The sequence below is a fragment of the Podarcis muralis genome, chromosome 4 (genome assembly GCF_964188315.1).
Source record: "Podarcis muralis chromosome 4, rPodMur119.hap1.1, whole genome shotgun sequence".
NCBI lineage: Eukaryota > Metazoa > Chordata > Lepidosauria > Squamata > Lacertidae > Podarcis > Podarcis muralis.
In genome coordinates, this window is record NC_135658.1 from 100,903,938 (window position 1) to 100,928,801 (window position 24,864).

Below are 24,864 nucleotides of genomic sequence, written 5' to 3' on the forward strand. Positions count from 1 at the left end.
TAAATATAAACCAAACCAGTTTTAAGAAGGAGAAGTAGCAGAGGGGGGTCCCACACAGCGACTAACACCAACAAGCTAATGCAACAGAGCCTTTCCCAACTCCTTCCTGGCTGCACTCAGGCTTTGTTTTAACCTGCCATTTCCCGCCCCCCATGTCGCCGTCCGAGGCGAAGGGTACTCTGCACGCGCTCAGAGGAGCCGAATGTTCCCCCCCCCCAACCTGTAGGTAGGCAGGTAAGAGTGGGAAACGAACAGGAAAAAGGAAAAGAGCTGGCTGAAAACCGCCGCCTGAGCGGGCGCCCGTGCGCCTCACCCCGCCGCCCGACCAGCCATTCTGCACAAGGGCAGCCTCAGCGCCCGCCGCCCGGCCCGCGGAGCCGGAGCAACTGGCCCGCTCGCCCGGCTGCCCGTCGCCGCGCTGGCCCCGCCCTCGGCCCCGCCCCCGCGCCGCCGGCCAATCCGGCTCGGCGGAGGGGGAGGGCGATGCAGGCTTTGCGCCCGCCCTCCCTGTGGGCTTATTGAGAGTTATATCAAGAAACCCAGTTCGGAGCGAGCGAGGAAGGGGAGAGCGAGCGAAGGAGGCAGCGCGCGCCGGAGACGGGAGGAGAAGCCTGCGCCGCCCGCCTTGCCTTGCCTTGCCTCCGCGGCCGAGCAACAGCCCGCTCCAGGTCCGCGCGCCGGGGCAGCCCCCCAGCCCGTCAGCCTCGCCCCCCGCCAGGAGGTCCCGGGCAAGGCGAGGGCTCTGCGGACAGAAGTTGCGCGCTCAGTTTGCTGGCGGCGCGGAAGGCGAGCGCAGCGCCAGGCGCGGGCACCGGGCGGCCGAGCGGGGCATGCCCTGATCCGGAGGAGAAGCGCGCTCAGCGCCGGGCTGCGGGGCCGCCTTGGCCGGGGCTGGGGAGCCGGCGGTGTCGCCTGCGCCGCCGCGAGAGGGATCGGCATCGCTTTGATCAGCATCCTCCTCGTCATCCTCCTCAGAGTAAGGAGGAAGAGCAAGTCAATAAGGGAGGGGCAGAGCGGGAGGCAAGGTGGAGGGAGGACGAGAGAGACGCGCCGAGAGAAGCATGGCGAACCCGGACGGAACTGTGAATTTGTTCTCTGGAGTTGTGAATTTGCCACCGAGGAACAACACCTCTGCTCTGGAGGAGGAAGCGCCCGCCTGGCCGGCTGCTTGCTGATTCCCCTTCCACCTCTCCTCTCCCTCCAAAAAAGACGAATTTGGTGGCTACCTGGGTGCCCGATGCCTTGTGCGGGGCTTCCTCTGTGTCTTGGTCCTGGGAGATCGGATCCTTCCTCGGCTGCTGCTGCTGCAGTTCATCGGCACACGAAAAAGCGGCAACGTAAGTGCAAAGTTCCATATGCTTCTCTCTTTTTTGGGAGGGGAGGCATTTTTAAAAAAATAAAATTGATTTTAATGTATATTCCGACGGGAGGGGGGGAATCTCCGCGTTGCTTTGGGCTCGAGTTTGCTGGCTCTGCAGCCCCTACCTGCCTGCATCAGTGTAATGGAAAGGATCACGGATATCAACGCGTAGCTTTTAATGCAGATGTCAGATCAGTGCTTCTGACCAAACTCTCCCCGCCTCCCCCTCCCCCAATCTTATAAGGACGCCTGGAGCTTTATTTGCTCCCATAAGGGCATCTGAGCAGAAGTCTCTCTCTCTCTCTCTTTCTTAAGCAGCACTATTAGACTGCAGTATTTATGTGTGGCAGCTGCTGCTAATAACACATCCGGAGGGGCAGCCGAGTGTCACTGACTGCATCACCCCCCCCCCCATACAACCCTCGTAACAAAAAACAAACCAACCCCCAACAGCATCTTTCTGCATTTTCTTTGTAAACATCTGGCTTGCTGCTTCTGAGTTGGTTCAAGGCTGCCTCCTCCCCAAATCTTCTGTTTATGTTGAAGTTGAACCTTCTCCGGCAGATGCAAGTCACATACACTGGCACACTGGAACATCTGGAAAAGGTGACATTTTGGTTGGCTCTGGGGAAGAAACTAGAGGTCCTGTTATTGTCTTCCTTAGTTAATAGAGATGGGAAGTAGCCAGAGAGCTACATACTGCAGAAGCAGCAGTGTGAGCAGTTTGTCTGAATCGTTAAGAGATCCTAGACCATCTTACAGCACTAGCCTAGGATAAAACACACAAGCAAGAGGAAGGGGAGGAAAATGTAGCTGGGTAATTTAATTGGGAGAAGGCAGGATGCATGATGCTTTAAATTGCAGTGGGCATACAATTCATGCTATGCATTTTTTTAAAAAAGAACTTCCACTAAATTTTGGCGTGGAAGGAGAAAGCATTGCATGGTATGCTCAGTTCAATGGACTGATTTGAACAAACATGTGTATGTGTGTGTGTGTATGAGAGAGAAGAAAACGGCTTCTCTCCCATCAATCTTGTAACTAGTTAATTTCATTCTGAATGTGTGGTATACTGGCACATTCATGGAGAGGAACTGCTTGCACACACAGACGAAAGGAAGGGAGAAAAGCAGGTGCCGGGTGTTTGTAAGTGTGTTGCAGAAACGTGGAGCAGGGCTTGGCAGTTGCATCTGGTGTCAGTTAAAATGAGTCAATAACACTTCTTTTTTATTGTTGTTGTTGTTGTGATTGTGTTGACAGTGGCTGTCTGGAAGCAAGAGCTCTGATGTGATGCATCCTGCAGTCCTCCCCTTGCGAACGAGGCAGCAGCATTCCATCGTGGAAACCTTGAAACCCTGAGAAGGAGCTATAAACACATTATCATGGACCTGAGGGATTTTTACCTGTTGGCTGCCCTGATTGCCTGTTTAAGGCTGGATTCTGCTGTGGCTCAAGAACTTATTTACACCATCCGAGAGGAGCTACCGGAAAACGTCCCCATCGGGAACATACCAAAGGATCTGAACATTTCTCACATCAATGCCGCCACAGGAACCAGCGCTAGTCTTGTCTACAGACTGGTCTCCAAAGCAGGGGATGCCCCTTTGGTGAAAGTGTCCAGCACCACAGGGGAGATCTTTACCACCTCCAACAGAATCGACAGAGAGAGACTCTGTGCAGGAGCTGCCTATGCTGAAGAGAATGAGTGCTTCTTTGAGCTGGAGGTGGTGATTCTCCCAAACGACTTTTTTCGGCTGATCAAGATCAAAATAATTGTGAAGGATACCAATGACAATGCCCCCATGTTTCCCTCCCCTGTCATCAACATCTCCATACCTGAAAACACTCTGATCAACAGCCGCTTTCCGATCCCGTCAGCCACAGACCCTGACACTGGTTTCAATGGGGTGCAGCACTATGAACTTTTGAATGGGCAAAGTGTCTTTGGGCTGGATATTGTGGAAACTCCAGAAGGGGAGAAGTGGCCTCAGCTGATTGTGCAGCAGAACTTGGACAGGGAGCACAAAGATACCTATGTCATGAAGATCAAAGTCGAGGATGGAGGAACCCCCCAGAAATCCAGCACAGCTATCCTCCAGGTCACAGTAAGTGATGTCAATGACAACAGGCCGGTTTTTAAAGAGAGTCAGGTGGAGGTCCACATACCAGAGAATGCCCCTGTAGGTACCTCGGTCATCCAGCTGCATGCCACAGACGCAGATATAGGAAGCAATGCGGAAATCAGATATATTTTTGGTGCCCAGGTTGCTCCTGCAACTAAAAGACTCTTTGCTTTAAACAACACAACTGGGCTGGTGACAGTTCAGAGGGCCTTAGACCGAGAGGAAACTGCCATCCACAAGGTGACGGTGCTGGCCAGTGATGGTAGCTCTACACCTGCCCGGGCAACTGTTTCCATCAATGTGACTGATGTTAACGATAACCCCCCTAACATAGACCTCAGGTACATTATAAGTCCCATCAATGGCACAGTGTACTTATCTGAGAAAGACCCCATCAATACCAAGATTGCCCTAATTACGGTCTCAGATAAGGATACTGATGTGAATGGCAAAGTGATCTGCTTCATTGAGAGAGAAGTGCCATTCCACTTGAAGGCTGTTTATGACAACCAGTACTTGTTAGAGACCTCTTCCTTGCTGGACTATGAGGGCACCAAAGAATTCAGCTTTAAAATAGTTGCCTCCGATTCTGGCAAGCCCAGTTTGAACCAGACCGCCCTAGTAAGAGTTAAGCTGGAAGATGAAAATGACAACCCTCCAATTTTCAGCCAGCCTGTAATTGAGCTGTCCGTTTCCGAAAACAACCGCCGTGGTCTGTACTTAACAACTATTAGTGCCACAGATGAGGACAGTGGGAAAAATGCAGACATTGTTTATCAGCTTGGCCCCAACGCCTCCTTTTTTGATTTGGATCGAAAGACGGGGGTTTTGACAGCTTCCCGAGTCTTTGACAGAGAAGAGCAGGAGAGGTTCATTTTTACTGTTACGGCCCGAGACAATGGCACCCCTCCCCTGCAAAGTCAAGCTGCTGTAATCGTTACAGTATTGGACGAGAATGACAACAGTCCCAAATTTACTCATAACCATTTTCAGTTTTTTGTGTCGGAGAACTTACCAAAGTATAGCACCGTAGGAGTGATCACAGTGACTGATGCAGATGCAGGAGAAAATAAAGCTGTCACTCTCTCCATCCTGAACGACAATGAGAACTTTGTTCTGGATCCTTACTCTGGAGTTATAAAGTCCAACGTTTCTTTTGACCGAGAGCAGCAGAGTTCCTACACCTTTGACGTCAAGGCCATCGATGGAGGACAACCGCCTCGTTCTTCTACCGCAAAAGTCACTATAAATGTCATGGATGTTAATGACAACAGCCCTGTGGTCATCTACCCACCTTCAAATACTTCTTTTAAGCTGGTGCCTCTCTCTGCTATCCCTGGCTCTGTTGTGGCTGAAGTGTTTGCTGTTGACATTGACACGGGAATGAACGCTGAGCTGAAATATACAATCGTAAGTGGAAACAACAAAGGTTTGTTCCGTATTGATCCGGTGACGGGTAACATTACCCTGGAAGAAAAACCTACTCCTACTGATGTAGGGCTGCATCGATTAGTGGTCAATATCAGTGACCTGGGTTATCCTAAATCTCTGCATACCCTTGTCCTTGTGTTTTTGTACGTCAATGACACGGCTGGAAACGCCTCTTATATTTATGACTTGATCCGCAGGACTATGGAAACACCTTTGGACAGGAACATCGGGGACAGCAGCCAGCCTTATCAAAACGAGGACTACCTTACCATCATGATTGCTATTGTGGCAGGTGCCATGGTGGTCATTGTGGTGATCTTTGTCACTGTTCTGGTCCGCTGCCGCCACGCCTCCCGCTTCAAAGCTGCCCAAAGGAGCAAGCAAGGGGCAGAGTGGATGTCTCCCAATCAGGAGAACAAACAGAACAAGAAAAAGAAGCGGAAGAAAAGGAAGTCTCCCAAGAGTTCCCTCTTGAATTTTGTTACCATTGAGGAATCCAAACCGGAGGATGCCGTTCATGAACCTATCAACGGGACCATTAGCCTTCCAGCTGAGCTGGAGGAGCAAAGTATAGGAAGATTTGACTGGGGCACAGCCCCACCCACCACCTTTAAGCCTAACAGCCCTGATCTTGCTAAGCATTACAAATCTGCCTCTCCACAGTCTGCTTTCCATCTTAAGCCTGACACTCCCGTCTCGGTGAAAAAGCACCACGTGATTCAGGAACTCCCTTTGGACAACACCTTTGTTGGGGGTTGTGATACCCTTTCCAAACGCTCTTCCACTAGTTCAGATCACTTCAGTGCCTCAGAGTGCAGTTCCCAAGGAGGCTTCAAGACAAAGGGCCCCTTGCAACCCAGACAGGTAAACGAGCACTTTTACTGGTCTATAAGTACTGCATACAAGTGCCCACTCAACCAGTACTAAAGTGCCAGGATATATTTTCTTTCACTGTAATTTTAGCTTAGTTATAATATGCATAGAGCCAAGCGGGGGAAATACCTGTCCCTTTAGTATCTCTCTGGGGCAGGACTATGCATTTTTAGAATGAATATGGTGGTCCAAAGTTGTAAGTTGCCAACTTTTTTTGTTTTAGAAAGAATGACATGCACACACTCACGTACAAGTTCATTCATGCATTCGCACGGACACCTACCTACCTAGTCAGAGGTTAAAGGCAATTGTGTGAAGTTTGTCAAGAACATCTTAGTATAGAGGTTTACTGAAGAAGAAAACATATTTTTCAGTCTGCCAATTTCAACTCAAAGGGAAAAATATATATCTACATATATATTGAACGTTTCAGGATTAAATGTGTTAGCTTCTGATAAAAGAAAAGTTGGTTACACACGAGGCTGGCTTAAGTTTCTTTTGTTTTTGTTTATTTCAAACTGATTTGGAACATTTGTAAGTTATTGTCGTTCAGGGGGTTAATTTTTGTCCTCACAAAGGCTCAAAGATTGTGTTGCACTGTGTTTGTTTGGCAGGCTATAACTAAGCTATCAGGAAGTCTTCCTCTGTTTTGAATTACAACGATTTTTGTTGTACAGTAGTAAAGTTGTGTCTGTTAGACAAGAGGATTTTTGTTTTGTTTGTGTTTTGTTTTTTTTAAAAAAATGGCCAAAGTACACTTTCAAACGAATGCATTTTGCTTTGAATAAAACATGAATTATGCAGAGAGAGAAATCACTCCATTGTAAATATGTTCTCATACTATAGTGCATAAGTGATCCGTCATTACTCATTTTTAAGCTGTGAAACATGCCATATGAAAAAAGGATTAGGATGTTAGGAAAATTCGTATTTCAACCAAATCCAGCATTAGGGTTTTTTGGGGGTGGGGTGGGGGCATTGTTTCTTAGGTCAAATAATTCCTTGCTAATAAAGATTTAAATGCGGTGCTGTCTAATTCATTTCACTGGTGCTTGTCTTTTGCCACTAAATTAGAATGTCAGGATCGGCCTGTAGATGGCACTAAGGTACTATGTGGCTTGGGGCTGGCTAGCTGCCAGTCCTGCAGCAGATAAGAAATGGGGGAGGGAAGGTTCAAATTGGTACTAAAGCCAAAGAAACCTTTTATTTAATGACAGTCGCACTGAAGCGACCGGTAGTTAAGCTAGCGTGTTTTGCAGTGGCTCCTTAGCACTTAGTTTTCATTGCATCAATTGTCTAAGGCTTGAGCTGTCAAGCACATATCGCTGTTGGCATTATATTCTCTTGCGTTTTGGTGGATTGTTTGGGCTGATCACAGGGGCCATAGTCAAGAGAACAGGGCAAGATACTTTTTAATAGGTTTGTGCCAGGAGAGGTGAATGGTGACCATTCTTTAGCTTGAGCCATTTCCCCAGCTGTATGTTATGCTTCTCAAAATTGCATCTTGACTTTTGGACGTATCTTGGATAACAAGGCACTGTATTTAAAGCCCACACTTAGGAAGTATCTTGTTGGAAGTAATGGTCCCCAGAACACTCAATAAATCCCTTAAAAGACATTTGAGGGGGAAATCTTCACACAGATATCTCCTTCAGAAGTATTTCACAGCATCTTAGGCTCCTAAAATAACATCCACAGTCATTTATGCACTTCCCTCCAGATAACAACAACAACAGAATCATGAAACTCACCAACCGTTAAACCTCTGGATATCAGTAGAACTTGAGATTAGATTGTGCTCTCTCCCTCTTTATCATCTTTTATTTTTGTTACTCAGATTTCTCACATTATTTTGATGTTAAGCGCTTCTGTTCCACTTTAGTTTTCCTTTCCTGGGCTCTGTTACAAGAATGAGTCTTAACTTCTTTGAGGAGTCAAATGGAGATTAAGATCACAAATCCAAACCGATTTACCTGGCAGAGCATGTAAGCACCACCCAAGAGACTCAAGGATTCAGGGTGAGGGAAAATTAAATGCAAAGTGTTCCTCTGTATCTTCTTTATTATTGTAAAAAAAAAGGAGAGAGGATAAACACTTGACTTACAGTTTTAATTGCATCACAACTGTAAATGTGGATTTGCTATTTTTAATGATGCATAATTGGATTGTGATGAGGGATGGATAAGATCCAAAGTGATTCAGACAGCACCTTCTTTCACTGGTAGATCAGCAAGCTTTCAAATTGCCTTATCAATAAATACAGTCCAAAATAAGGGTGCTCTCTTAAGCTAGTGGGATCCTGGATGTTCGTTGTCAGCAGCAACTAGGCAACCTTCATTTTAACCAATGGAAAGGTGACCATACGGTTTGAGGTGGCGATACTGCCCAGTGAGTAGTTAAATGGATGTTGGTTTCCATGTCAAGGCTTGATATGAACGCTAGATTCTCCGTTTCATAAAAGTTCTGTGCTGATACGCGATTATAACCATAGTATCGGGCTATAGATCAAAACTGGTACACTGTTACTGTGGTTTTCATTGAGTGTTGCAATTCATGGTGCAAATCTCAACAGATAGTTTTGTTTTCAAAAGGTTTTGCTCAGGCCATTCATCAGTTTATGGTTAGTAGTCCTAAAATACTGGCAAATAGCACAGTCCTCTTGAAGTGCACAAACCCCATTGAAATGAATGAAGAAGCTATTGCATAGCTCCTGATTTAGTTCAATGGTGTTTCTGCGGGAGAACTTGGCATGTTTTATGCACTGTTATCAGGAGAAGAACGTCTTGGGTTGTTGGAGGGCAGCAGTAAGTGTCTTACTGCTTCATTATTATTCTTGATAGTTTCTATTTTGGTCATTAGGTGGCTAAATATGGGGTGTAGCACCATAGAAGAGTCTCCCAAGCAAACTCTGCAGAAGTGGAAGCTATAGAAGAAAACGGCTGCACTCTTGTGTGGATCAGGTTTATTTCATTCAGACTTGTGCAGGAGAATTCACCACCATAGATTGTGCTATATCTTTGCACCCACCTTTAAGTCAGCTGTATAAAAAAAAAATGGAGCAGTCCCAAAATCGGCTGTCATTTTTCAACAGTTGCTCTGTTAGGAATATGCAAGAACACACCCTTTGCCTGGGTTAAGCTCAATAACGTAGCCCTGATTTAAGTAATCAGTCTGAGTATAGCTAAAGACTAGGAGACAATGCCGTTTGTTTTGCTCTGAAGAACCTAACATTTGAAAATCATCCTTATTGTGAAGGGGGAATATTTTTTTAGTACTGTTGGGTTTTATATTTTTTACCCCACATTCCTTTAAAGAAGTCTTGCCTTGAAGCAGGCAATGTTCAGGTTGTTAGTGATTCCACCTGAGCCTTGGTCTATTGGATTGTTGTAAACGAAAACATTTAAAAGAAAAGAAAAGCCCAGCCTAGAATCCTAGATGACATTGATTAATTTGAGGTAATGGACTGATCCTCAGATTTGCAAGACTAGCAAATAAATACTCAGGATAAAGAATATTTAACAATTAAACTTCGTGAGCTGCGATGTTATATTATTATTTATTATTATTATTTTATTAGAATATTATTCTGAATTCCTTAACAGAAATGTCAGCAAAGGTATTTAGAACTGGTATACCAATAATGTTAAATGCAAGTGTGTAAGTGTAAGAGCAGAACCTGCGGCCCTCCAGAGGCATGGGAGCTGCAAAGAATTCTGTTGTCATAAAGGAGAAGATGAATGCTTTGAGTAGAACAGGTGCTGAAGGATAGGAATTGCCGCCTTAGATGAAGCCGCACCAATTGGACACATTGGCTGTGGGGAAGAGACCAGAAGCATTTCCTTCCATTTCCATCTTAAGCACAGTTTGTCAAGAACTGTTGTTAAGTTTTATGTAAATTCTGCAAGCTTTTCAGACTGGATAAGGCTAATCTGAACACTCTGATTTTAGTCCCATGGAAAGGCAAAACCATCTTGCAGGGCCTGAGATGGAATATTTCCCTTGATTTACGGCTGATGGGCAGTTGAGTGCAAATCCTCCAGGTTGCAAAGCAAGGATTCCAGCATGGAGCGACAATGATTAGGAACTGTATTAATTAGTCTTCATCATGTTTATTGGCACTGGGCCAACTGAGTACTTGAGCAATGTTGTGTCTCATAAAATATAATGGGGTGCATATATATATATATATATATATATATATATATATGATAGAACCTTAAATAATTGTAGAGGAAACTATAAAATGAATATAGGGCTCCCTTAAGCAATGCAGAAAACTCCTGACAAGAAGCTAGTGCTGTAGTTAACTAAGCTAAGAAGGCACAATCCCCTCCCAGGTGGCTTGTTGTACTGTGATTTATTTCCTTATATTTACTATAAGAGCTGATAAACACCACCCAAACCTCTGTTAAGCATTCTCATAAAACTAAGAGTGTAGGCAGAAAGAACAGTTGTGGAAAACCACAGCGGAACCGCATTGTGTAAAGAAGAAGGCCCACACGTTCTGTCAATCAAAACATTTTGGTTTCATGATTTTGCCTATTTGCTTATTTTATTTGTTTAGCAACAGTTGCATACCACTTGATTGTCGTAAAACCTCTCAAGCAGATTACATGGAATAATAAAATTTACGGTAAAAAAACCAAACAAAAAAATTAAAGAATGGTTAAAAAAAAAAAAAAAGATTAAAGCATTTCAACGTCTACATGTCTGGATAGATAGGCTTGCCTAAACTAAAATTGTTTAAGTCGGGCCCAAAAATCTTACAGCGAAGGCATTTGCGTGACTCGCATAGGCAGGACATCCCAAGGTTGTCGGTGTTGCCACACTAAAAGGCTGGTTTCTTACAGCCGTGGAACAACCATTATGTGGCAGCCATAACTGTTCCAGTTCCACAGTGTTTAGTGAAGAATGGTAAAAATATGTTCTTGCATTGTGTTGCTGGTGTGTGTGCATAAGACCGGGGCAATGTACTGCATTTTCAGTCTTACCACAATTTTAAAACCTTACTCATTACTTCCATATATATATCTATGCGCACAAACACAGATATATATAGGTGCAAGTAAGAAGTAAAGATTTTAAAATTGTGTTAAGACTGAAAATGCTGTACATTGCCCCATTCTTATATAACTTCTTCTTTTTTTAAAAAAAGGTAGCAGGTTTTGTTCAGCTGTCTAAAGAAATTCATCTCTGAGCTGAGACCAAGCATGGAAAATGTCGGCTGAAAAGATTTTCTTTTTTTCTTTTCTTTTTTAAACGAAGTGAAAAGCATGTGAAAACAGGGGGTTGTAATGGAAATTGGAATATAACCTTAAGCGATAATACTACTTTCAATAGCAGCAGTAGAAATGCTAAGCAAGGCATTCAGTTTATACTGCAAGAAGCTTCCTACTTCCCTTTTTTTTAATTCACTGGGGATTTTTTTATGCATGTGGTGGTTTTTCTGTTGTGTGTATGAATCATTAAGGTTTGTTTTTCCATTGAAGTGCAATGTATAACTTTCTTAAATCGCATCACGTGTGTGTGTGTGTGTGTCAGGGGGAGGGAATAAGATGCTAAGAGTTCAGCGCTATCAGAGTTTTGTAATAGAGTTCCTTTGTGTATAGGGACAAGGAAGGATCTTCTAGTTACCATTTCAGATTTTCATTTTCAAAGGATATATTTTTCTGGCACAGCAAAACCATATCAGCCACACTTTATTGACAGCAGTTTTATTGTAGCTGGAGGCTTTACAGTAAGCTGTTTATTGCTGTTCCCTAACTCAGTTGACAGCAATTGAGGAATTAATTTCCTTGCCCCCAGTGTGCTTTCTTGGGTATAAACAACAGATGTTTAAGATATGAAAACAGTGACCCATTTACATTTGACAACTTTTTAAATACACAGTTCTACTTGGCCTAAAATTAAGCGGAAATTTGGTTTGGGGCAGAATGAGATCCAACATGTTCAACATTTTCTGGGACGAACTGTTTTCCTCAACAGCAAAACAGAATTCTAGGATTTAATATTTCTGTGAAAAGTGATGTTCATAGTTGATGTTTATATTTGCTATAGACAGACAGCTATTACCTCCCCTCCCTTTGTTGCCCACAGCCAATTTTAGATCGTAAACACCTTGGGATCAGCATCTTGATAGGTTTTCATGTTTTGCTTATGTATAATTATTAATAATAGGCAGAGATGCACCTAGGTATTTTTCATCTGGGAGTAAACGGCAATAATTCCTGTGTAATCCATTGATCACATTGTTTCTTGCTCTGCATCTTTCTTTATGTATCAGTTACTTTTCAGCCTGCATAAACTGCAAACCCCAACAGAGTACATAGAGACACCATAGTAATTCATATAAGATGTAGCATCTATTATCCCCCAAAGATATTTCCACACTGTCGTCAGAAGTATCCTCGTCCTTCAGACTCAAAGATCCCTCTGCTCCTTTGCTCCAGCGCAGTTGTTGATTCAGTCAATTCTCAGTGGGACAGGATAACACTGAGGACTACTTTATATGCTAACATTTCCTACTTAGAAATAATGCCTGTAAGATGAATCTCCACATATAGAAAACACGCATTTTTGTGATGCATGAAGTTTTTTCCTGCTGTTGCAAGCAAATAGATCAGGCAGCAACTAAGCACAATTGCCCAGTTCCTACACTCAAGATGGAAATAGTACTTGAGGTGTATTTATTACACTCCTTTATGCGTTACAGGACTTGAGCCCAAAGCAGCTAAAGTTAGTACCAACTAACAGCACAATCTTATGCATGTTTACTTGGAAGTAAGTCTTGCTTTCTTGGAAATGTGTTTATTATTTCAGCCTAAGGCAATCCTATGCTCCCTTACTTTGGAGTAAGTCCAGCGAACTAACACCAGTTAAACAGGCAGCAGTTTGGGCAGCATCTAAACCAATGGAATGACTTTGTATTGCCTGATGCCCCGTTGCTTTGATAGAACAACTATATTGGGTTGGATTGGAGAGCTCATGCATTTTCCTAGGTAAAGGTAAAGGTACCCTTGACCATTAGGTACTCTAAGGTTATTCTTGATTCATCAGACCAAATGATGTAGCCTAGCAGGCTTGTATTGTTTGTAACCAGGTGAATGACAAGCTTCCTGTTTTTGCAGCAAAATCAATAGCATTTTTGAACCATTGGAGGTCTACCTTATATGTTTCATGGGCTGCAGTTGGCATGATGAATTTCCTCCTGTATTGAAATGTATCAAGATGCACCAAAATTGATTCTCGTGTTACACTGGGCCATTTTTTGCAAGTATTATGCATATTCCATAGTGTGTGTGAACACTATAACTTGAGCTGGTCGCTTAGAAATGTCAGTTTCTGCATCTTGGGTTTTCACTTGGCATTGACAAAGATCAGCACAGTGGACACAGCAAACGACTTCTGGGTCACATTGCGCACTGTTCACATTAATTCAAACATGAGGGCAGTCTCTGGATTGGCAGTGCTTTTCTAAAAAGAAAAATAATGTGAAAAATAAGTATTTCTCCTTCAAACAATCTTGATTTCACAAAGTGGGGCATGCGTGAATTACTTTTTAAAATTTATGTGAGATTGTGTGTGTGTCCGGATGTGTGACTGTATTCAGATGTGAGTCACCTGATTAGTAGGCAAGGGATTCCATCTATATTTGAAATGTGAATTGGAATGCATGTCTTGAAGCACTGCGCTGTCTTGCGCTGTGCATGTACTTATGGTACCTTACTATACCTGGTTCAGGCCTAATGCATATACCAAAAAAAATAGGGTCCATTGTATTCTTTTAATCGCAACATGCAGTAATGTGTACTGTATAGCAACACCGTCTTGTGAAATATAACTATTGCAACTAAAGTTATTTTGATGTCTAAAAGCTGGTTGCTCTGCAGCTTACCACTGAATTTCTTCAATCTTAAGTATTACACTATGCAATTTAATTGCATCACTGTACTTTCAAAGGAACCTAGGCACACCTTTTACCCAGTTGTGCACCATAGTTGAAAGCGGCAGCCAGTATTTATATTCTAGCACCTAGTAACAGAAGGTTTCCTTAGAATCCTAGCAATAAAAAGAAAAAAGATTCAGTAGTAAATACAAGTAGCTGTGTTTTCAAGCAGTGACTTCTAATTATAATAGCCCCCCTTTCTGTGTTTCTGCAAGAAGAAAAGCAAAGGAACTTAGTACTGTTGAATCAGATCTACAAACACTGCCTGTTTATCACATATTTTGGGTTTGTCTGAAATTCCACTGTAGCGTGGCCTGAGATTCGAAAGTTAACTAAAGTAGTGCTGATTTGGAATAATGTTTTATTTGGAATGTGCACGCAGTATTGGCAGAGTGATTAAATAAATCTTTGTTAGGCTGCAATGCAGACAACAATAATAGAGGTTTTGGGGTCAGGACCTCAGCTGAGAAAAGAGCTGACCAGCTCAAGTTCCTCCTGTGCGAGTATTCCGTCCTACATTCTCCCTTCTCCCTGTAGTACAGCAGTGCATTGTTAAGGTGGCCTGTTTTAGATTTTCTGCATGTACAGCAAGGAGGGAGGTTTTCCCTCACTGGAAGTATTTACTTACGCAGAGCTTCAGTCCAGCCAAAGTGCAGCATCGTAAGTCCCATTAATTTCAATAGGTAAGTTAAGCCCATCTCCCTTCCTGAAATCAATGCAGCTTAAGCTCTTTTCTGCTGCTTTTCTGCCCCCCACCCCCACCCCAGAGCGTCATGCTCTGTTTCCATGCTATTGCTTTCTCCTGATTCCCCTTCACACACACATTCTCATTACTCTATTTTCCCCCTCTCAGAATTTACCTCCCCTCCCCAATTCCCACAAATGCTTTTCCTCCAAATTTCCCCTGAATGAACTGCTCCTTCCTCAGTTTCTCCCACCACATATTGTATTTTCTCAATCCCCAACGTCAATTGTCATCCCGCCTCCACTTCCCCAGTTAATTGCTTCCTCTACCCAGTTCCTATTTTCCCCCTCAGATTCCCTCCTTGATTAAAAAATACCTTTTGAAAAATCATCTTGCTCGATTACAGTGAGTTTTATTAATCGAAGGTGATAATCAAAATTCCAGACAAAAGTGACACACAGTCAGTGGCGTAGCGTGGGGGGTGCAGGGGGGGCGGCCGCACCGGGCGCAACATCTGGGGTTAGGGGGCGCAAATCCACGGGTTAGGGGGCGCAAATCCACGGGTTAGGGGGCGCAAATTACTTACCTTGCCCCGGGTGCTGACAACCCACGCTACGCCACTGCACACAGTGTGATATGATCACAAGCAGTTGAGGGGTGGGGCTCCCTTTCCCAGAAATGACACAGAGTTTCAGCCCCCAGGAGATCCATTTTCTGAGAGACCCCCAAGATCTTCCATAGAGTCACTGAAATAATTTTGCCAGGGCACGCCAGTACTTATTTTAAGGCAATGAGCAATGTGACGATCCCACCCCACCCACCTGCTGTTAATGCGCGTGTCAGATACCTGCCTTGGTAGCAGAGGAACCAGAAGATGGGCAAAACCATACATCTACAGCTGAGTGCATTTTCTTGTACGCACAACTGCAGCCAAGGGCAAAGCAAAAAACCACCACAGGAAGCTGCCTGTCTGATCTGAACAGTGAATACAGAAGTTGGTCCTTGCATTGCAGCTGCTATAATTTCTTCTAAAAGCAGTGTTTTTGAAGGTGCTGTGAGAACTGTGGAAAGACCTATGGCTGATCAGTCCTTCTCAGCACTGCTGTGCCTGGAAATATCTCTCCCTCCCTCTCTCTCTCTCTCACACACACACACACACAGAGAGAGAGAGAGAGAGAGAGAGAGAGAGAGAGAGAAGACAAATGAACATAGCAGGGTTGGGGAATGCATAACTACTTAGAAGTATAGGTATTCGAACAAATGCCTTAGCATTCTGTGAGTCTGACGGACACCTCATCAGACATTTGTATTTGCGGTGTAATTCCTAAATGCGAATTCACCTTAGAAATCAGAGGCAGGAATGTGCCGCTTCCCCAACCCAACCTCCCTTGTGAAATGTCATTAGACTTACCAACATCTTTCTTTTTAGCTTACCTACATGTCATCAAAGGCTCAAACTCTCTCTATATTTTGCTTTGGACAAAGGTGGGGATATAAAATAAGGGATATGTGAGTGGTGCCCTATCCTGACAATTCTGCTAGTCTTCTGAAACTCTCTTAGCTCCCTTTTTGCCCAAGCAGGAATCTGTACAGATTTGCCTTGACATTTTGCTTCAGGCAAGTAGCAACTCTAATATTTTCTTCCAAAATGTACAGGAGGGGGGAAAGATCTTCCTCCAGCGTCAGAGGCAATGTGCTGCCTCCTACCAGTGGCTGCGAATCATGTGTTGCACTCAGGTCTGTCTTGCAGGCTTCCCATAGGCATCTTGCTGACCACTGTGATGAACAGGATGCTGGAACAGAGGCTTGGTCCAGCAGGCTCTTCTCATCTATGCTTGAAATGAAAACCCTACACTTTACACAGGAGCATAGGAAGTGGTCAGACTCTCCATCTAGCCCAGTAGTGCACTAACAAAGGCTCGCTCAAGAGCTCCAGCATATAATCTAATACCTCATCCTTCCAAATGGAGGGAATGGAAACATAGAGCCAGTGTGGTGTAGTGGTTAAGAGCAGTAGACTCGTAATCTGGTGAACCGGGTTCGTGTCTCCGCTCCTCCACCTGCAGCTGCTGGGTGACCTTGGGCCAGTCACACTTCTTTGAAGTCTCTCAGCCCCACTCACCTCACAGAGTGTTTGTTGTGGGGGAGGAAGGGAAAGGAGATTGTTAGCCGCTTTGAGACTCCTTAGGGTAGTGATAAAGCGGGATATTAAATCAAACTCCTCATAGAATTGTAGAGTTGGAAGGGACCCCAAGGGGCATCTAGTCCAACCCCCATGTAGCCCTCCAACCTCTTCTTAAACAACCTCCAAAGAAGGAGTGTCCACCACAAACACCTCAGTGGGAGATGGTCCCTCTTCTGGAACAGATGAGTCCGTCTGCCATTATTAACTAACGCAAGATTTGTGCATTTTGCTCTTGGCTACAAAATCCGAAATGCCACATGAAAACATGTCAGTTAATTTCTCTTCGCTTTTGCTCCAACACTTGATGGCAGATACCTAGACTCGTAAATTGGTTCTACTGAAAAAGCATTGGCCTTGTTGAGTTGGAATAGCTCAGCTGGTAGAGCACGAGGCTCTTAATTTCAAGGGTGTGAGTTTGATTCCCACGTTGGGCAAAATATTCCTACATTGTAGGGGGTTGGACTAGATGACCCTTGGGATCCCTTCCAACTTGATTCTATGAGGGTATATAACACCTGTACAGCGTAGCAGCAGGTTTATGCCTTGCCCCAACACTGCCCAGGTAATGTTAACATGTGATGCTCCATGAGGAGGCTCATAAACAAAGCTTGTGCTAGTTTCTCCCCTCAGACAGAGGCAGAAGGAGTACAAATCTGGTTTTCATGCATACAGACAGAGCATTCCTTCCCATTGGTCTTAGTGGTTTGTTGCATCAGGGCGCTGTTTCTCAGGGGTGCCCTAGTGAGTGGGGGAGCTGCGTGGCTTTGCCGGCAGCCTCCCCTTTCCCTGAACGCCCGCCAGCTGCGCCCTATGTGGCCTCCCAGGCTGCCTTCTCGGGCACCCCGATGCTGGAGAGCATGTCCACTAGCACGTTTTCCTGCTTGATCTCCGCCGCCACGCCAGAGTGGTGGGAGAGGCAGAAGACATTTTCCACTGCCCCCTCCCTTGTTTTGGAGTTGCTGGGGGGGGGGGGGAGAGGGATCTTTGCACCACACCGCCGGAGACGGCCCTGCATACAGACCACTGTGTGGAATGTCCATATATCACATAAAAACCATATATGTGCAGACCTTTGGTTTCTACAGAAGGGTAGGTTTCCAGAACCTGTTCTTAATTTGTTTCAATTTCAAATGCTACTGGTGGCAGGAACAAATTTCAGTGGGTTGGATCCAGATGTAGTTATGTTTAGAACACACCTATTAAAATCAGTGGGATAAATTAGTCATGATTAATTTAAATGGCATTGGTTTTCTATGGGTCTCCTCTACGGATGTCTATGTCTGGATCCAACCTGGTGCATGGGCAAGATTTGAAATTGCTTTCAGAATGTGACAACAGTAACCTGCAAATGTCTCTCATACTCAAGCTATCAAAATTCACCGTAGCAGGAGGTAGACTAGATGTCAGTAAAAAGCTACAGCAGTAGAACCTGTGTGTGTGTGTGTGTGTGTGTGTGTGTGTGTGTGTGTGAGAGAGAGAGAGAGAGAAACCAAGTGCCAGGGAAATAAATAAATAAACCCACATCTGCATCTGTCTAAGGATAGTAAACCTGGCCTGTTGAAATGTAATCTCTCATGTACTGTGGAGACATTTTTTTTTCTATTTGAGATTTCATCAGGTTTTATTTCAAAAAGCTGTTAAGTCTGTCAAACATTTCAGTTTGAAAGAACGCTCCCACAATTTTTTCCTTTTGTTATTTGTATGCTACAAACGAAGCAGAATGTCAGTCACCAGAAATCCAGAATGAGGAGAGTGATATATGGTGCATTTTTAGTTTCATTTGTAACACCCCCCCCCCACCTTTTCTCCTGGTAACAGAGATTAATTTAAAAACTGACAAATAATAATATCGGAGTCCCCTTTCAGATGCTAATATAAATGTGTTTTGGGGTAGGATGGGGGAGATTGCATCTGGAGCCTCCATCATGTTAATAATAAGATCTGAAAAGAGAAGGTGTGCACCAAATTTTATGTGGGGAGGTCTTCTCCACGTGACCAGGACCAGGACCTCTGCTTTTGCTGGAAGAAGTGTTCATGAAATGTCTGAAAGGAACTTATGTAACATGGTTAAATATAGATAGTAGAGGAACTTTTTTCTCTACCCTTACAAATCCTCAGATGTTTTGCCCAAGCAGAAACCTCCAACTTTAGAACGTTGGACTTTTAATGGGCAACATGTTTGGGGGCTGCAGCAAGAATCCTGCAGCTCCTTAGAAGCTTATCTGGGTTGCTCAGTGAAAAGATCAATAATGGATAATGTTCTCCAAAAGCCTATTATTTGCCATCGCCTATTTCCCTTCATGCTTAACAGCACACACAGAATACAGGGCAGGTGAACTGAGGGTGCCATTGCTGCTTATTTGAGGCAATAGTGGGACCCAATAGGAATGGCCAATGCTCTGCGTGAATTGAGAATGTGCTAGACCAGGGGTCAGCAACCTTTTTCAGCCGTGGGGCGGTCCACCGTCCTTCAGACTATGTGGGGGGCCGGACTATATTTTGAAAAAAATAACAATGAACGAATTCCTATGCCCCACAAATAACCCTGAGATGCATTTTAAATAAAAGCACACATTCTACTCATGTAAAAACACACTGATTCCCAGACCATCCACAGGACAGATTTAGAAGGCGATTGGGCCACACCCGGCCCCTGGGCCTTAGGTTGCCTACTCCTGTGCTAGAAGATGTGGCAGAATTTCTGCAACACAGAGAGGTTGTTCACCCAATAAACCAATGTGAATAGGGTTTGTGCAGGCAGAATACTACTCTTCTATTCAATGGCAGCCTAAAAAGCTTGTGTGACTATACTGGACAGAAGTGCAAATTCTATATTGCCAGTTATTAAATTAATGTTTAATGAAGAAATGTTTCCCTTTCATTTTGGAAACACTAAATAAGGTGGTTTGTTTGTTTGTTTTTAAAGTCAAAGACAGGCTTTGTAAAAAGCAGTAGCCTAGGCAGAGTGGCATTGCTTCTGTGTTGTGGTTTCAGAGGGAAAGGAGAAGACTGGTGGCATGTTCCTTTGGGCAGTAGCAACCAGCAAGAGGTTTTTTGCAGAAAGCCTTAAGGGCAAGTCCCTTCTATCTAAGCAGTAAAAACGTAGAATTTCACCAGGTGCTGTTTCCTCTTAAAGGTTCACAAGTGGAAGGATGGTGTGTAGAACTGGGAGCTTACCCTGGGCGAAGAAATCATAGCATTGAATATAGACAAGACTTGAGGAAAGGCCTTCAGAAAAGCTGCATGATTGTCTTTCCCAGTATTTTCCCTAATTCATGTTTTCTATGCTATCATTCCAGATGTCTGCATGCACTCGGAAACTCAGACAAAATAAATGCATTGCAGAAGATGGTCATGTGTGGCGTCCACTAACAAACACATACAGCATTGTGTGTCTGTGTTTTCCCAGATGTGTGAGCACAGAACAATACAATTGGGCATTACCTTGCCATGGCTGTTAACAATGAGCTGTCACATTGACTAGATTTCAGTGAAATCAAAGCCCCTACAAATTCCACTGTTACCAAGCTTTGCTAATATCTAGGATTTGGCCTTCCTCTCTGCTTTAGCAGTTGATTAAGACATACTTTAATCCCTTGCAGGGCACTGAGAAACTAATGGCTTGTGGAGTATTTGGGTCTTTAAGCTTCCAGTGTGGATGGTATGAAAATGATGTCATTTGGCTGATGTTTAAATATATTTCTCCTTTAAATAGACGTTGCTGCTTCCTCTCTCTCCCTGCCCCCTGCCTCCCCCTTGCTTCCTTTTATCACCTCCCCCTTAATTTCCCCGCGTGTATTTATTCTTGGTAAGAAGTATGTGTGACATGTATCGGAAATCTGGGATTTCCTCCCTAGTAAATATTATCACAGAGCAGAGAGAGACTGAGACAGCTTGTGTGGGATCTGGTCTAGCACAGCTGAGCCCTAGAAATGCAGAGCACCGCAGCAAATCGGTATTGAAACAAAGCAAGTCACTTCTTTATACTTCAAACAGTTGGGAGCACTTGTATTTATAGAAATGGTTGCGGGAAAAGGCTTTCAAAGGCACAGGACAGCAAGTGCCACTTGCAGTTGTTGAATCAGCGATGCTAGCAAAGGGGCAAGGCAAAGGCAGAAGGTTGCATGGTGTGTGTTCAGGTCAAACACACATTGAAGTCAATGGGCTTCATGGGGAGATGAATCCCGGATGAAAGGTTCCAGGTTGTGTTTTTCAGTAAGGAATGAATAATGAGGAGGAGTGTTTTGGAAACTGAGTGCGGGGTTTGCTTCCTAGACAGTATGGCAAAGCATCTCCTGCCTGGAGGCTTTTGGACGAAACTGTACTGGAGGCCTGAGGCTTGTGGCTTGTCTGTGGCCTGCAGGCCAGAAGGAGGAAGGCCCTGAGGGCTGGAGACAGAGTGCCTCCTTACCAAGCCAATCTCCCTTGCCAGCAGAGAGACCTCGACTTCTTGCAGGCAAGAGCTGTTGCTACCGATGCTGGGTGAGGAGAGGTGGGTAATGTGAAGCCCCTGCTGAGTCCTGGTCTTGTTGTGCAGCAGGGGCAGTGATCTACTTCAGGACACACCCAGAGTGGAGGGACAAATGAAGACATGAATTGGTGTCCGGCGGGTACAGCAAGACTTTTCAAAGTGAAGCGGGTACTACCTGGTCTCTGCTTGAGGAAGCAAACTTGGGCAGGTACTGCCATTACGCTGGACTGCCATGCAGTCTGGCTGCTGCCTTCTTCACTCCTGCAGTAGATTTTTCTGGAACATAAAATGCCCCCTCACCCCACTGCATCACATTTCCAAAGTGGAAAGGGGCATTTTCGAAGACTTGGGGTGAGTTGGGATACATTTATTATATTTCTGAAGGTGACCTACTGAATGCCACCAGGCTGCTACTGCTTATTGCAGCTCACCAACATCTGAACCCTTGGCCAGGAGGGCTCTTTTTATATTTTTGCTCAAATCCAGTCTATATTTGTCATATTTATGGAAATATGCAAAAGCCTGCAAAACGATCACTTTGAGAAGTCATTCCTCATGCCCCTCTGGCAAAGGGCATAATCCATTGGCAATCCATAACAGGTGTGATGTCTCTTTGTGTTTTATGATTGAGGATTGATTGCTGGCAACCTTACAGACAAATCCCTAAGCAGCATCAAAGCAGGACTTTTGAAACCACAGGTCATTATAGCTTATTGGCATTTTACAGGGCGGATTATGATTTCATCAACTCAGCAGCATTATAAGCACAGAAAAGTAACATGAGATGCCGTTGGTTGAATCTGCGGAAAACGGAGGAGGAATCTGGGTGTCCTGCGGGTGTGATAGAACAAGGGTTGAGAGAACCTTTGGCACACAAGGCGTTGCTGTTCTCCAGCTGCCAGCTGGGCCACTGGGAGTTGCAGTTCAGCAGCGTCTAGGAGGCCAAAAGTCCCCCACCACTATCAAGGGATAGGAAATAGCTACTGCCTTGTTCATGTGAGGTCATAATAATAAATCCTGGTGTTTTGAATTGACAGCAGCACACCTCTGACAATAACTTTGCTGAGCCAGCTATCCTGTGATGGCTGCAAAGAAGGATTCAGCTGATGGACAGCGAAGCATGGAAGTCCTAATGCTGTAGCAACCCACAAGCACTGCACCATCAAAGAAACAGAAAACCAGAAATCAGTATGGGGTGTGAGTGGGTGTGTCCATCATGCATTATTTTAAGACCCAAATATTGGGAAAAAATTACTGGAAACAGGTTCCTTAAAAATGTAGTACTTTCCCCTGATGGAGCAAGTTCTCACTTGAAAAACGTTGGGAATGAGAATATTTTAAGAGCCCGTTTTTAGCACATTTTACATTTAAAACAGCACACATGCACACACCTTCTTCTGCGTCTAGTGTTTTTGTTTCTGACTTCCTGCTTCTAATACAATTGCAGCCAGATTCCAGTAAGAATGTGCAGGACTGACTTGCCACAGTGAGCTGATAAGCAGGCTTGACACCTGTGCAAAGGGAGATCTGAAAACGCTTCAGAGGCGAACTAGTCCCAGTGTCAGAGCCAGGCAAGGGCCACAGGTGACTATACTCAAAATCTAGGTGTGTGGGGTTAGTGGCCTGAGCTGAGCCATGAGCTAGGTCTGGAGCATTGCAAACAGTACTTCTCTTTTGTTTGGGAAATGGCAGAAGGCCTGGCTTTTAATGACACAAGATCTTGCCAAACTGCTTGCCCATTGCAGGGATCAGTTTCTTGTTTCAGTGACTGAAATGGACTCTGAGGCCATCACACTGTAGGTGGTAGCTAAACTTAGGCTTTGTTGCAGCTTGATACAATTTATGGCACAAGTATGGCTCCCCCCCCCCCCCTGTGTTTTTTAACAATGTTCTGAGTCACTTGGATAAAAAGTGACTAACAAATCTAACAAACAACGATAAATAATTATACATTTAAAACCAGCACCTTAGCAGCAGTGACACCGGCTAGTGGTTTCCCCCTTGCCCTGCTCCTTTCCAAAGGGCACATGGATCCACATGTGGTGGAACTGTAAAAAGGTCAGACAGTTTTGGGAAATGATTTACAATGAGCTTAAGAAAATGTTCAAATGCTCTTTCCCTAAAAAGCCTGAAGCCTTCCTGCTAGGAATTATGAGTAACGGAATCCCCAAAAAATTCAGGAAAGCCTTTATGTATGTTAACAGTTGCTGCCAGAATTTTAATTGCCAAAGGCTGGAAGGGAGAGGCTATCCCATCCAAATCAGAAAGGGAAAATTAATTAAGAGAGTATGCTCAGCAAGGTTACAAGATGTTACAGATGAAAAATTTGTCAAGAGAGTGGGACATATACAAAGTTTATGTAAAAGAACATTGTCAAAATATCAATCCTTTGGCAGGTTTTGATTGAACTTCTATGTCTATGTGTAAATAAGGTAATTTTATAAAAATTTAAAGTAAGCTAAACAACATGGAGAAAATAAAGTTAAGTGCGTATTCAAGGAATCTACTCTGGGAACATAATGGGAAGATTGGAGGTCATGTCAAATTTAATTACAAAATGATGTACAAAGCAAGTACCAATTAAGGAATGAATGACTGTTTATTTTTATTTTGTCTTTAACATCTATTGATCCTTTTTGTTATACAGTTTTCAACCAATAAAGCTTTGTAACCCCCCCCAAAAAAAAATTCCAAGGGAAAACCCACTCTGTAGCGATAGAGCAGAACAAATGGAGCAGAACTGATGGAGCACTAAGAGCTGTGTTCCCTGGGGAAACTGGACATGTCAGGTATATATCTCAAACAAAATATCTGTATGGGCTAATTTCTAAACCTGGGGAAGCCAAATCTTCATAAATTGTCATCAACATATCTGGTCCCTTCATTTTCCTGTTACCTGGTGACCTTTACTGTTGGTAAAGACAAGGAAATTAATGGTAGCTGAATGACGTATTCAGAAATATCATGTGGCGCATCGATCCTGAGACTGTACCCGCTTCGAAAGCAGACAGGGTGGAGTGTTTAAATATTCTACTATGTTAAAAACAACAACACAACACCCGTCTTGCCATGTAAAGCTCACACGTCAGGGAAAGGGCTAGGGCTGTGTACACATTGCAGTTTAAAGTGGATTTGAGAACTCCCCTGTGTTCTTGTGCCATCTACCTAGAATCATAAAATTGTAGAGTGGGAAAGGACCTCAAGGGTCATCTAGTCCAACCCCCTGCAATGCAGGAATGACAGCAAAACCCTGGACAGATGACCAGCCAACTTCTGCTTAAAACCTCCAATGGAGGCGAGTCCCCCACCCTTTCTTAGCAAAGAAGCCCATTCCATCTGCTATGGGACAGCCCTTTAGATATTGTGTCACCATGATCTCTTCATCCAATGGCAACCCATTTATATCATATTTTCCCCCATTTAGTTAAAAAAAAAAATTCTGATCCCTGGATAAAGTAGTAAGGGGGAAATCCAACACTAAATTGCCTGTTACCCAACTCTGGATGTCCTCAGGGGTGGGCAGTGTTGTTGTTTTGTGTGTGTGTGGTGACGCATTGCAGGGTGCAGTCCATCACTACACCCCCTGCTTCCATTGTGGGAGGTGCTCCATGCCTGGCTGCACAACACACACACACACACCTTCTTAACCCACTGTTCTGTGCAATTCTAATACACTGGAAAACTTGTATATTAAAAAAGAAAAGGCTGCACAAACATGTAAACAAATACCTGTCTGCATGCCCACAACGACCCTCATGTTTCTAGAAATTTGGGGGAAAGAAGTGATAACT

General features: G+C 44.1%; 1 protein-coding gene across 10 annotated transcripts in view; it reads left to right on the forward strand.

Annotated features, from left to right (window-relative positions):
- The first annotated feature begins 539 nt into the window (after positions 1-539).
- PCDH9 (protocadherin 9) overlaps positions 540-24,864 on the forward strand; it is a 737,830-nt gene continuing 713,505 nt past the window's right edge. For 6 of the 10 annotated variants that reach the window (XM_028728400.2, XM_028728401.2, XM_077927786.1 and 3 more), the window contains exons 1-2: positions 541-1,337; positions 2,621-5,778. In XM_028728400.2, the coding sequence (XP_028584233.2) occupies positions 2,743-5,778 (3,036 nt within the window). In that variant the 5' untranslated portion in view covers positions 541-1,337; positions 2,621-2,742. Of the gene's footprint in view, positions 1,338-1,851; positions 1,967-2,620; positions 5,779-24,864 lie in introns of those variants that run through there. The other 4 variants (XM_028728398.2, XM_028728399.2, XM_028728406.2 and 1 more) reach the window with 3 other exon arrangements.